The sequence below is a fragment of the Phyllostomus hastatus genome, unplaced genomic scaffold (assembly GCF_019186645.2).
Source record: "Phyllostomus hastatus isolate PE091 unplaced genomic scaffold, TTU_PhHast_1.1 phas_scaffold_39, whole genome shotgun sequence".
In the NCBI taxonomy this organism is placed as follows: domain Eukaryota; kingdom Metazoa; phylum Chordata; class Mammalia; order Chiroptera; family Phyllostomidae; genus Phyllostomus; species Phyllostomus hastatus.
In genome coordinates, this window is record NW_025334028.1 from 13818653 (window position 1) to 13833220 (window position 14568).

Here is a 14568-nt window from a genome sequence, read left to right on the forward strand (position 1 = left end):
ATTCATTTCCTCAGAGCCTTTAATGAATATCTAAAGGGGATGTGGTAAAAATCCTATTTTACATTCACCCTTCCAAGGAGACCACTTCTGCAGTGTAGCCCCTTAAGGCACCAGTGTGCATGAGAACACACTTTAGGCAGCGCTGCTTCTGGTTCTCTCTAGAGTAAAAGGTTAGTGTTCTTTCTCAGGTGTTTAACAGTTCTAAAATTTCTCTTCTTTCAGATGGTGGTCAGCAACTTTATATTAAGTTAATTGTTGTTTATAAGCATGTTGTTTATAAACATGATTTTATTAAAGTGAGATGGGATAAAAATAAGATTTTTGTAATGAGATAACATTTTATTTTAATTTTCACCATTTATATACAAACACAAATTAATAAAACACATCACAAAAAAGTAAAATTTCATAGTCAATATGTATAGGTGCATAGTTTCATGCTCACATGTTTTTAAGTATTGTATATATGGACAGATTTCACAATACATCATTGTTATTAGACAGAATCATTGAAAGACACCTAAAAATCTTACAATCTTTTAATATATGATAGTAAGTCACAACTTCTCAACAAAAGCAACAAAAAAATAGTGAGGATTTAGGAATAAGTGGTAGTCACTTAGGTGTTTTTAATTTGCTTTAACGTTTTATACTTGAAGCCACAGTACTCACACAGCACACAAGGACCTGCTACCTCATATTCACTTCAGTGAGAGGGAAGCACCGGAATGCTCAGTGGGGTCAGGTGCAGGTACTTCGACCACTGCTGATGGAAGACTTCAAAATACACTGTAAAAACTTTGGGAAAATGACTGGGCATGTTGGAACTGAGCACTTGTACAGGATGGAACATCTGTCAGCAGACCTCGAGAAACTGGGAGTGAAGATCTTTCTTAGGCTTCAGGTTCATAGTCTTGATACCCTTCCTAATATTAGGGAAATCAGAAGGACAACATGCGAAGTTAGTGTGAGGGCTCCATAATCAAGAGCTTAGGGTGAGTGAGACAGGGTATGGCTTGCCACTTTGAATAAAGGTCATACTCATAACAGTTCTGGGACTATTCTGTTACATCCAACATAATTTTTGATAGTTTTGTCTGCCTGTCAAATATAAAAGTGAATTATGTTGGTGGTCAGGGTATCTGGATTCTACTTTTACATGTGCCATTTAATGATCATATGACCCAGTCTTGCAGCACAATTTAGTTGGCTTATCTGTCTATCAGTTTCCTAAACTGTAAAATGCGAGAATCAAATCAAGTCGCCTATAATGCCTCTTTCAAGCTAAGATGCTCTAATTATTACAAGGAAACTAAACATGTAAAGGCTAGTTATGTTTTCTCTCCTTTTATTCTCCCAATTCATGGCTTCAGTTATTTCTTCTAAAGAATTCTCCCCCACCCAGCCCAGCCATACAGCATATGGATAACACCCACAATAAAAATATTAGTGGCCTTAACAAAAGTGGTCAGATTAGTCCTTCTAAAGAATAACTAATGATATCAGGATCCTGTTCAAAATAAAATACTTACCTTCAATAACTCAAGCTGCTGTCTCAACAAAGTACAAATTTAAATCAAAAGGCTCTAGTAAGTATTCTACAATTTGTCTTTGACCCATCACTGCAGCTGTAATCTCACTACTCTTTCTGTTCCCTAAGCTTGACTCCTATTCAATTACTCACTCTTCCTCAGACATAGATTCTCAGACATGCATGCCTTCACTTCTGATGCACCCTGGTGCTAGAATGTCCTTTCTTCACTTTGGCCTATCAAATCTCCCAGCTCCTCCCACCCCACTCAACACCACCTGCTCTATAAAACTCCTCCCAATTGATCTAAACAGACCCATTAAACTGTTATACTTTTTTGTCTAATTTGTATACTTTTGCTTCTGTGATACCTAGTGCAGAGAAGACAGCTAATAACATGTGTTTAAAAAATCATGAGAAATAAATAAAGAAATGAATTTGTATTTGTTTTTAGCTGTACCCCTATGTCCCGGTACTATCAATTACTCTTATTTGCATTTTCTGCAGTGTTCAGCATTGTGCCATGCATAAAAAGACCCTCAAACATTGGTAAAATCTAACTAGGTAAAGAAACAACTGAATTTCAATTTTTATAAATGGGGTTACTAGCAACATGCCTTGTAATGATGCCATGAAGAATGACGTATAACCTAACTACAACACACTTTAACTCAATTTCTAGTAAAGCAGTAACACATTTTCTTTTTTTGTGACATTGGTTTTGGTATCACAGTAATATTATCCTTACAGAATTAGTTGGGGCATTCTCCCTTGCCTATTTTTTTGGAAGAGAATTTAATTAGTATTCATTGTAATTAATTGGTATTATTATAATTATTCATTAGATGTTTAGTAGAATTCACCAGTGAAGTCATCTGGTCCTGAAATTTTCTTTCTGGGTAGCTTTTAAATAATAATTCAGCCCCTTTTCCTTGTTGTATATCTTTTCAGATTTTCTGTTTTCTTTTGAGTCAGTTTCATTCATCTGAAAGTATTTTCTAATTTCCCTTCTGATGCACTTCCTACTAAAGAAATATTTTCAAATTAAAATAAAATTAATCAAATCATACTGTTTAAAATACTATATTGAATTATATCAGTTGTCACAAATCATTCATTTATCATCTTTCTACTTATGATTTTTTGGTTAACTTTTTTACTATGCAAACATCTCACTAGAAACGTATGACAAGTAGTAATTACTTTCTTTTGGCATTTAGTTGATTTCTCTAGTTTTCCATTTTGGAATTTATTGTAGAATGTAAGAGTTCTAATAAAATAATGCTTAAATGCAAGCTGGCAAACTTTTTCTGTAAAGGGCCAGTTAATGGGTATTTTAGGGTATAGGCCGCATATGGTTTCTGTTGCTGCTGCTTTTCCTTTTTTAACAACCCTTCACAAATGTAAAAACCATTTTTAGCTTGCAAGTTGTCCACATAAAACATATCTTGGAGTTGGCTAACTTGTTCGTCTACAGTGTAAGTCATTTTCACTAAGGAGAAATGTGCGGGAAATCTGAGAGGGACAGATTTTGGTACTGCTTATTATAAAGACCAAACTTAAACTCCCAAACTTTAATTTTGGAGTTTTATATATATAAACTTTACCTCAGAAGGCATTTCATAAGTCTCATTGTCAGGATCCCCGGGCATATCTTCCAGAATTCCTTCCTGTGGAGCTCCTTCTTCACCCTAAATTTAAGTGGAAGCATAAAACCAATATGACAAGGCACCATTTATCGGTTTTTAAAGTCACAAACATTTGGAAAACATCTTATGTACAATACCAGCATGGATGTCATAAAAATGGCACTCTTGAATATTACTTCTGGCATTCTAAACTATACAATGCTTTTGGAAAAACATTGAGGCAACATATTTATTTACTCTGCATATGAACAAGTTTTTTGCCCAAGCAATCCACTGTCCAGGAGATAGTTCAAAGCTATAGTCCAAAGATGGTTTTTATAGGATCTGTGGCAACAGTAAAAAGTTGTTAACTAAATGTTCAGTGGATGAAAGAGAGCTAGGAAAATCATCATTCACCAACTCAGTAGATAACGAAGACACGTATTAATGTGATATGAGAATTCCATAACAAAATGAGAACATATTTCTGATAAAATGTTTGTCAGGATAAAAAGTACTGTGTATATTGTGGACACAACCTGTGTGGAACTCAGATGCAAAGGTAAAACAATCGAAAGAAAATACAACAAAATATTAAAAGTACATTTTGTCGGGTAGTGTGTATTTTTTATTTTTTAAATCAATTTTTAAGTTATAATCACTTATGATGTAAAAGCATACATATTTTGTAATGTAGTTTAAATTATGGCATATAAATTTTTTCTGAAATTTCAAAGTTTAAACTATATATATTTGGAGGAAGAATATCAAATACATGGTCAGTTTTTCAGGTCTCTCCCCTTAGAAATAGGATACCACAAAATTCAATCTGAAACTATTGTGACTTTATTATTATTCATTAATCACCCTTTGTTGTTTTGCATTTATTCCAGCAAAGTAGTTATCATTTCAAATTGAAAGAGCAGAGAAACAGTGTGAGCTTAAATGGATTTACTCAGAGATCAAGTAGCCCCTCAATCAATGCAGCTATGTCCAAAAATATGCCTGACATAAATAATGTCTCCATATGTCTTCAGCATGAAGTGACAGGAAGGAGGATAAGAAACCAGCTATGGCTGACCTTAAGAAAAGGTCAAACTAATGCTGATGCCTGCATAGGCCAGGCAGAGAAGTTTACAGATCATCCTCCCCTGACCACCTTTTTTCATAAACCAAAAAATCTCAAGTTATATATAAAAATTTAATATAAACCATTCTCCAAATACCTTTTTCTAAATGCAGAGTAAAGGTGTTGTTTTCATAGTATTTCACCTCCAAGTAGTAGTCAAGAATACAGATTCTGATGCATTGTAGTTAGACAAAAGGGCTGTAGCAGCACAAATCTGAAGCTCAAATCCTAATGCCTCCATATTCCAGATGTTTTGTGATGTTAGACAAGTGACTTCAGTTTTCTCTAAGCACAAACAGCCTTAATAATAAATTGAGACAGCAATTTACCTGTCTTAATTGGGAGGAGCCAATAACATTATTTATTCTCTATTCGTATGTATATAACTTTTAGAAATAGTCAAGTATGTGAAGAATAGGTAAATTTCCTGTTCCCATGTATTTTTAAACTAACAAGTAGAGACTTATTTTTCTAACCTGCTAGAGAATTTTATGTAGACTGGACAAGTAAATATGGCAGAACTGACTTGTTTGCTGTTCAACTATCACAAATGAGGTCTACTGTAAAACTAAAACTGGTAAATGTTACTGAGTGTGTGTATTTTGGTGTGTCTGTGTACGTCCTTCAACATTCAGCCAAGTAACGTTGGGTGTTGCTTATGAATTCTTTGGCTCGATTGATCATTCATTGGAAGCAAATGAAATCCATCCATGTTAATTTTAAATACTGATTCAGTCAGGTAGTGAGAACATAACAAAAGCATGTGCATTTTTGAGCATGCATTTACCTAATCTTTTTAACATTACACTTGATCACTTATTTTAAACTATATACAGGGCATAAAATTGCACCCATATATGTAACCAGTTTATGTCCTTGAGAAATTATCTTATAAATCAAAAATATAAAAGAATTGTAAAACTGGCTTAATTATAGGGCCAGGATTTGAGAAACCACAGAGGTAATGCTAACACAATATTAAAAGAGAGATCAAATAAGTGATGAGAGAGAAGGTAAGCTACAAGAACAAAGACACATAAACAAATGGAAGAAAGAGGAAACAAAGATATAAGAATGAACAATCCAAGATAAATTCCAAGATATTCAATAACTGTCTATGTTTCACAAGAATAAGCACCTACTTTCAGAAATGTTTACTCAGTAAAGAATAAAATACATGTTGCTTTCACAGGTCTGACTCTGGAAAATAAGATTGCTGATTTCATTAAAATAAAAAGGCATTAATTTTTAATGACTATAATATTAACAATTGTGAAGATCTTAAATAACTGCATTATATTACATGAAGTGGAGAAAGCTTACAGATCTTTGAGGCAAACTAGCTTGGGCACATCTTCCCAGGGAAGCTTGGTCTTAGAGGGGTTTGGTGACTTACTCAGAGTGAAATTGGCAGAGGTGACTCAGAGACTGTGCTCTTAACCACTGCCATGAGAGTTTTGACATTCGAAATGTTTTCTTCAATTAAATTATCTATAGATTCCAGTAGTTGAGAAATAAAGACATTCTATTGTATCCTTGATTAGGCTTGGTCTATGCCTTTAAAACCCAGTTAAGAGTTTATTGCTGGTAAACAAAATTCTCATAATTTGATTGCTGAAACACACCAAAGAAATCTACTCACAAACAGTATGATTCTTGAAACATAAGTAGCCTCTGCTCTATGGTATCGTGTCCTCTAACCCCAGAGGCAGGTTCTGTTTCCCTGCCTCTGGTTAACAATCCTGAACCAGGGAAACTTTGCTTCCAGACTCTACAAAGAAAGTGACACAAGGAAGAGATAATCAGAATAAAACACCCTTTGGAGTCTACAGACCCTTCTATCTTACTGGCCTTCATGGCTGTCACAGACTCAAAAGGGAGATGCCAGGAAGCATTCATGATTCAAAATTTGTTCTTTGGCAAATCCCTATCCCCCAGCTAGCAGTAAGTGCAAAGAGGCTATGATCAGGACCCTTTCCTTAATTCTTGGAAATATTGCAGAATCTGCTGCTAAAGCAGTAGCTGCCCAAAAAACCCCTAGGGTCTCTCACAAAAGTTGTTTTTGATAATAGGATAGTCCTTGATTCTCTTTTAGCTGAAAGAATGAGGTGTATTTGCTCTGGGAAAGTTGAGACTCAGCTCTGTAAGATCACAGAACAAGCCCACTGGCTTAAGTGACACCTTCACTGGAGTCTTTCTCCGAAGTCTTTGATTCTGATTAGTTTGTGCCTTGGGGACCATAGCTCCAAAGTGCACTGCACACATTGGGGATGATCCAGTTTATAATAACCATAGTAATCTCCCTGATGCACTGTATTTTCTCAAAGGCTTCAAATGCATGTTTGCAGTTGCTAATCACCAAGCAAATGATCTTATTAAGAATAAGATGCGACACATAAGATGCGAAAAGAATGACCAGTTTAAGGAATGTAAACCTTAACCTGTGACCACTGAATACCACACAGGTTTTGAAAAACTACAAGCACTCCAAAGCTGTAATGGGGAGTGGTGCTAATGCCTTAAATCTTTGATCAGGTCTTCTTCCATCTAGGCTGAGAGTCTGATCAAAGGGGTGCCATGCCCCAAATGAACATGCTTATGCTAAGTCCCATGTCACCAAACAGACTTTAGCCCTCCAAGTAATTAAACCAGTCAATCAGGAATCACCAGATCAGCACTAATCTGCCTGAAGTCTATGCCATGACCTAAAGGAAAGTAACCTTTTAATAACCAACATGCTTTTTAACCTAAGTATAATTTCCTCGTTTCCAATCCCTTCTGCTTATAAAAGTCTCATTTCGTACAGCTGCTTGGAGATCCTTTCTGTCTGCTAGATGGGATGCTGCTCAAATGGATTTTTGCCCACATGAACTCTTAAACATGTCCCAGTTTGCCTTTTGAGAAACATAGATTAATAATTTGTGTAACAAAATTATTTTTGTTCAGTTGCATGACATATTTTTATTATATATTTAATGTCACTTACAATGGAGATAAAATTGCTTTCCCAAACCACCTTCATATCTAAAACCTACAATTGTCTGTTGTCCTTGTTAAAAATGCATCCTAGGGTCCTGTGAGTGTGTAATATGTTCCTTGGAAATCATTACCCAGTATCACTGTATGTTCTTAACTCTGTGGCATCATTTGGTATACAGACTATAGCAATTACCTGCTGTCAGTATGAAGTCTCTCATTTTGAAGTCTGTAAAAGACTGTTGGCAAATGGTCAGATTTTCTAAAGACTCTGAGACACACTCAATGGTGATATTTATAACAACAGAGCTTCAGTCACTACCAGGCATCTATGCCTCAAATATTCAGAGCAGCAGAAGCACTCTTCTCTCCACTTCTTTTACACTGCAAGATATTTTGTGTGGAACCATTATTTTCTGCATTGTGAAACAATGATAACCAACCCTGAATAACTCAACAGCTCAAACAATGGGGATAGGGGAGAGAGAGAGTAATTCTAAAAATAAATGTAGAAACTAAACAAAGAAATCTAACTAAAGAGGGAATAAAAAGCTTAGTTTAACACTCATCTTAAAGAATCCAGCATTTTTGATATGAAATCAAGCACAGAACTTCTGTTCAAGTGAAAATAGCACAGACTTTTCAAAAACATGCAAAACCCTTTTTAAGATGAAGAGTATATTATGGTTATGGATAGTGTATTTCACTAAGAGCAGTACCATTTACATTATTGAAAAACTAAAAAAATGGAGTAGGCAGGTATAAGAATCTTGTTTAAAAGGTTAAAATATATTCAGTTTGAGAGGAGCAAAGGGCATCTGATTCAAAAGTCAGACTGATTTTAATTTTTTAAAAAACAGCAGTTTTATAAAGAAAAGAAATTAATTATTTTAGATTTTATTTATTTATTTTTAGAGAAAGGGAGGGAGAAAGAAGGACAGAAACATCAAATGTGTGCTTGCCTATTGCACACCCCCTACTGGGGACTTGGCCTGCAACCCAGGCATGTGCTCTGACTGGGAATTGAACGGATGACCCTTTGGTTTGCAGGCTAATGCTCAGTCCACTAAGCTACATTAGCAAGGGCCGAAATTAAAATTTCAAAAAAAACTTTGAACAAGTACTTAATCTTTAAAATCAAAACAACATAAGTAGTTCAGAAATGCCACTATATTTTGTATTAATATTATATATATAAATATATATAAAAAGTAATGTAATGATCACATTTACTGTTTACAATATAAAGAGTATTTAAATGTATTCTAGTATGACATAAGAAATGATGAAAATTAGCACATTCTGGTATAACCAATACCCAAAGAATAATAATCATGCTAAAGAGGCATTAAATGAAGCCCCATTTCTTTCCAATTATGTATGGTTTAATTAAAATTTAATTTTTATTGTTGGGTAAAATATAGTAATGGTTTAGATCTAGGGAAGAATTAAAGTGATGAAAGGAATTGTTTAGTCAATACTCTACACCTTTAGGAATGTATCAAATATGGCAGAACCAGCACTAATGGCTAGGGGCCTTGTGGTTGAAGTCCACTGAAGTCTGTTCCTTTCAAAGCAGTTATATAGATAACGGGCAAAGAATTGCAACATTTACTTATGCAGTCAGATAGATGTAAAAGAGAATTGGTAAACAGAAGGTCATGGCATCAGCAGGAATTAAAGTGTGATAAGCATGGTACAGAGACAAGTCTGTAATTATGGTACTTTGAATGTTATTGCACTGTTATTTCAAAGTAGCAATATTTAAGATTGTGTTAACTTTCAATAAGACAAAATATCTCAAGTTTTGATAATATAGCATCCTCTTGCATTTTAGATGTCCTAGTTCATAATGTTCTACCAGCATTTACTACTCACTTATATAAGACATGCTCTAGACTGAGGGAAAACACACACACACACACACACTACACTGGACCACCAATGACCTCTGAGGCTACCTCCTGAGACTGTCTTGACTCTAAGTAAAATGTTAATTATAGCATATGATTTTCATCATAAATTTTTTTATGCCACAATAAGTAAAACATAGCAAGAAGACTGAGTGAAGATACAGCTTCTGGTCATCTGCTAGGCTTTCTGGTTGGTAAGGTGACCTACCCTCACCAGCTGTGTGATGTATCTACTCAGGCTGTGTCTCAGTAAGTTCACAAATTACTGAGTCATCAACCATCTGGATCACTTGAGATTAGTCAAATAAATGGACATTATTAAGTCATGCAGTAAACATACCATACTCTACATTATTCATACATACCATGAAACCTCAGATTTAAAATGCACATCTATTTTAATTCAATGATACTTTCAGAGAAAATAGTCTCCCATAGCTATTCATGCTCTACTTAGGATAATCTATTAGTATATTAGTTACTTCCTTGTCTTTTGCCTTTTTAACTATTTTTTTGGTCTTGACAGATGTCAAGAGGACATCTTGAGAGGGAGGTGAGAGGGAAGGATGGAGAGAGAGGGAGAAAGGAAGACAGAGAGGAGGGGGGAGGAAAGGGAGGGGGGAGAGAAAAGGAAATATGAATTATTTCCTTTTCTCTCCCCCCTCCTTATTTCATTTGACCATTTTTAAAGGTTTGAGAGTGGAGGAGAGAGTAAAGCTACTACTACATTAAATCTATTTTTGGGGTTACTTTTGTGTGCTATTTATCAGTATTACCCATGAACCCAGTTTTAAATACATTCAACTGTAAATCACAACATAACTGATCTATAAATCATTTTTAGAAGAAATTTTCATTATATAACAAAAAAGGTAATATTCTATCTTAAATCTCCCTTCCCTTTGGTAAATATAACCAGCAGCTCAGTGACTGCAACATTTGTGACAATGCTGTGCAATTAGATGACTCACCTAATAAGAGGTCAGGACACAGAAACAGTGACTTCCCCCAACCCCCACCCCTTATCTGGAGATAGACCTAGTTGCAAATACCAATACACAATGGGAAGTTTGGGAATAAACTATTTTTTTCAGTTTCACATCTAAATACTAATGGCTTTCCTCCATGGATAAAAATGCTATTAGTATGTTCACTATTATATATGCTTATTATTTTAAGTTTGCATGGTAGGATTCTTGAAAATCAGCCCCTTGGGTAGCGACTGAATAAAACATCAAAGCGGGTCAGCCCAAGAAACATCTACCCTCGTGTTGAGTTCAGAAGCAGTCAGTCATTTCATCGATGCAAATGTACTGATATATGGAGGCAAATCTTACAACTAGAATTAATGTGGGAAAGCAGATTTTGAAAAAGAAGGAACCTGCTTCTGTATTTTAGGGAACCTAGGGAATGCTAAAAGGCTCATGTGAAAAGAAAGCTGCTGTCAAGACCTTAGTGAGTCAGAGTCCAGGTGTTTGCTTTAAAAACTGGTGGGGAATTGGTCTTAATATCTGACTGGGAGAAAACACTTGCAGGCAAAACAAATTACTCTTACTTACACCAAAGGGTGAATAGGACTTACAGGGCTGTAAAGCACACAAAAGCAGGGAGTGAACACAATAGCTTAAAGAACAGTGTCTACGAGACCCAAGAGAGAAATCTTAAAGGGTAAGATAAAGATGTGTCTTCTTCATGTCAGAGAGGGAAGACTGGGAAAGGCCACGAGAAAGCTAGCACTGGAGCATAGCACAGTCAGGAGCATGTGACCACCTGAGATTCCAGGAGTCTTCTTACTATTGGGAAGAGATACGAGTCACGTGTGCAGGCTCTCAAGAGCTGGGAAGAATACTCTTCAAGCGGATCTTGGCTCTCGGTTGGAACACCTTTGCTTAGTTAGCATCCATGACAGGAGGCAGGAATGGAATGATGCCCACAGATCACAGCAGTCAGTTTCAATAGTTGTTGCAATTATTCTGTCCTGTAATTTTTTCATCTTTAAGCTTTTCACACAAGGTGTGGCTGCTCTTTTCTTTGGGTTACTTACAAAAAATTTTCTCTGAAAACCTCTATCCATGTCTCAACAGATCTGAGATAAAAGGGAATCTGTAAGATTATCAAGAAAAATAATGAACTGGGCATATCCTTAGAGGGCCATTCAAATGAAATATTAAAATGCTCAGTTTTACACCTTACTCTGACATGAAATAACAACATTAGGTAAGGTTTATTTAGTGCTTACTCTGTACTGGGTGCTGTCCCAAGAGTTTCACATGCATTATTAATTAAAAAAAACTATGAGGAAGTTACTTCTATTATCTTTATTTTATTAATGAATGAGCAGAGGTAATCAGTTTGGCTCCACAGCCAGCACTCCTAGCTATTATGCAATATTGGTCAAGCTTCTGAAAAAGCAAACACCTTCTTACTAAAAACATTAAGTTGAGCTGCTTGCACAGGTAAAATTAAGTTTTAAAAAATTAATAATCTCAAAACACAATGTAAGTACTTTATTATTAAATATCTAGCTATCTCTACTATGGAGCAATATGTCATTTTTATCAGAAAAAGTAAGAGGCTAAAAGAAATATATAAAATATATTTATTCACATGTAAATATAAATATATATTATATAATATTATTATATAGTATACTGTATAATAATAGTACACTATACTATATACTATACTATACTATATATACTATATACTATATACTATATATAGTGCATACTATACTATACTATATAGTATACTATATATAATACATGTTATATATTATATTATATATTTTCTTTTACATATATGTGTATATATACACACATACATATATACAAACATATACATGAGAAATGTATTTACAAGGATAAAAAAACATTGTGTATATATATATGTGTGTGTGTGTGTATATATATATATATATATATATATATATATATATATATATACCACATAGCTATTAAATCTGCAAATGCTAAATGCTTAACTTTTTGTTATCCAAGGAATAAGTAGCCGAATTTACTGCATAGCATTTTTCTAGTTTAGAACTTCTCATTAGAGTGTTTTCAGAGAGAAGAAATGATTAAATCATCAGAAATAATTTTTTCATTTTCCCCCTAAATATGTGGCACAGAATCTAGGTTTTTAGAATGGTTTGAAATATCATCACTTGAGTTTCTTCATTCCTTCTGAGGAACCAATACAACTTTTACCTGGGTCACAGACCTTATCTTCACACTGCAAATGGGAATCCTAAGCCCCTGCACCAAGTTCATGGGGCAGATATACTTAGTATGACATTTGCTTATTTACATTGTCTTATTCCACTGAAAATATGAAGGAGAATAAAAAATTATATTCTCATCACATAAATCAATACCCTTTGCTTTGTCTAGTTTTGTCTGTTTCTCTATTTAATTAAGCAATAAAAGCTTTTGTTCATTTAATTACTTTTAAATCATCCATTATTTCCGGATTACATTATTAAACTCAGTAAATCAATGTAGAGCTCTGAATTTAATTTTTTCAACCATTTTTCCTTTTTTAATTTGATTCATTTGTAAGTCCCTCTGGTTTTGATTGAGTGGGAACTCCTAATTTCTGTATCAGAGGTAGAAAAATAAAGAATGCACAGAATATTCTGTACTTAAGATGCTGCAGCTGTCTCTATGGTTGCAAAAAGGAGGTGGGGTGAATGGTTTCATGTGTGCCTGAGTGTGTGTGTGTGAAGGAAAACTATATATTGAGGATGATCCCTAAATTTGGTCACTGGGAAAGAACTCAAACTGGTTACACAATCACTGTAAATACCTTGAATCATAGTCCCCATTCTCCAACAATTGTATACACTATTTGTTGTTCGAAGATAAGGAGAAAGAACACTTTTAATAGCATGGGACTTGGTAGCCAGCAGATGGATTCCATGAGATTTTGAGCAATTTAGATGCCTGAATTGGAAAATGGTAATAATAAAAACTTTTTTAGATTGTTGTTGTATTAAATGAGATATGTACATAAAACAGTGTATGATTACCGGTACACAAAAATACCAAATGTTTGCTGAGCATGCATTTTACTGTCTCAGCCTTTGACTTTCGTTATCTAAGTATCCCAATAAATGTGTATCATACATATTACCCATTGTTACATTTTAATTTTATTGCTGATTTTATTTTTAAAGCCTTTTTAAAAGCTTTATTTTTAAAGTTATTTTAAAGCTTTTCTTGGAAAACATTGGAATAAAAAATTATTTGAGAATGGAGGCATTTTCCTTATCTCATTGATGAGCTACATGTGCCACTCCAGTGGACCTTCATATTTTTACTTTCCACAAACTGGTGCATTGTCCTCCCCTTTGTTCCCTTTCTCTCAGTGGTCTAAAACCACAGCTGCAAACTTTCAGCACTAAATGATAAATGGACCCTGCCAAGTCCTGAGTACATCTTAGCGACACAGATAATAAGCAAATGCTACAGAGCTATCAGCACACATGCGACAAATACAGTGTCTAATTATTTTAAACTGAAGGCTTACAAGCAGAAGTGACATTATATTCAGACCATACCAAGGGTGAGAAATATTCACAGCACCAGTACTGGAGGACAATTGTACTTTGCTTGACATTTATAATGCTGGTAAGAAGCGCCTCTTGTCCTTGAAGTACCTCACTTCTCATAATTGAAGCAAAATAAGATACAGATAAAAAGTCATGTTTTTTCCATTGTAGACTCTTGGGGTCAACCTTAGGAAAGGGTCAGTACTGTACTTGTGAAACTCTAGACTGCCATAATAATCAATTACAATTTTTACAAAAGAAACACAACATTGGGGAAGTACTCTGTACTAAGTTCTTACTACCAACTGTACTAACTTCAACTACCAACAGTGTAACATTAGTGTACCTGATAATATGTCACAATAACTGGTAACACTGTGACTTGCTTCTAAAAATGTACAATACATTTGTGTTTATGTATTTTGGGGGGTAACTATAGAATTAACATTATTTTGTACTCAGAACTAATGTAATGACATTTTCTGATATTATTTATCAATAAGAGCCTCCAAATTATAATAAAAAAACTGTGAAATAGAAAATGTTATTTCTGTACAATCTTATTTAGAATTTCCATGTGTTTTGTATTATATTGTCACCAAACATGTGATCTTATTGCTGTTACTAATCTACCTATTCAACTAATCAAAAGAAACAAATTAGCAGTATATATATAAAACATACTTATTATGTATAGTGCATTAAACCAGAATTGTAGAATGTACATGCTGTACAAGGGACGGTCCCTTTACCTCGACCAGCCTCAAATCTAGGTAAATAAAATGAGATACATAAAAGCTAGATAATGCAAGGTAGTAAATGTGATACAGGGCATAAGG

The 14568-nt window shown here is 34.5% G+C and overlaps 1 protein-coding gene across 6 annotated transcripts in view; it reads right to left on the reverse strand.

The window, feature by feature from the left end:
* Positions 1–333: 333 nt before the first annotated feature.
* SNCA (synuclein alpha) overlaps positions 334–14568 on the reverse strand; it is a 117813-nt gene continuing 103578 nt past the window's right edge. For all 6 annotated transcript variants that reach the window (XM_045820287.1, XM_045820283.1, XM_045820286.1 and 3 more), the window contains exons 5-6: positions 3139–3222; positions 334–926 (exon numbers count right to left, since the gene is read on the reverse strand). In XM_045820287.1, coding sequence (XP_045676243.1) covers positions 894–926; positions 3139–3222 — 117 coding nt within the window. In that variant the 3' untranslated portion in view covers positions 334–893. The remainder of the gene's footprint in view (positions 927–3138; positions 3223–14568) is intronic.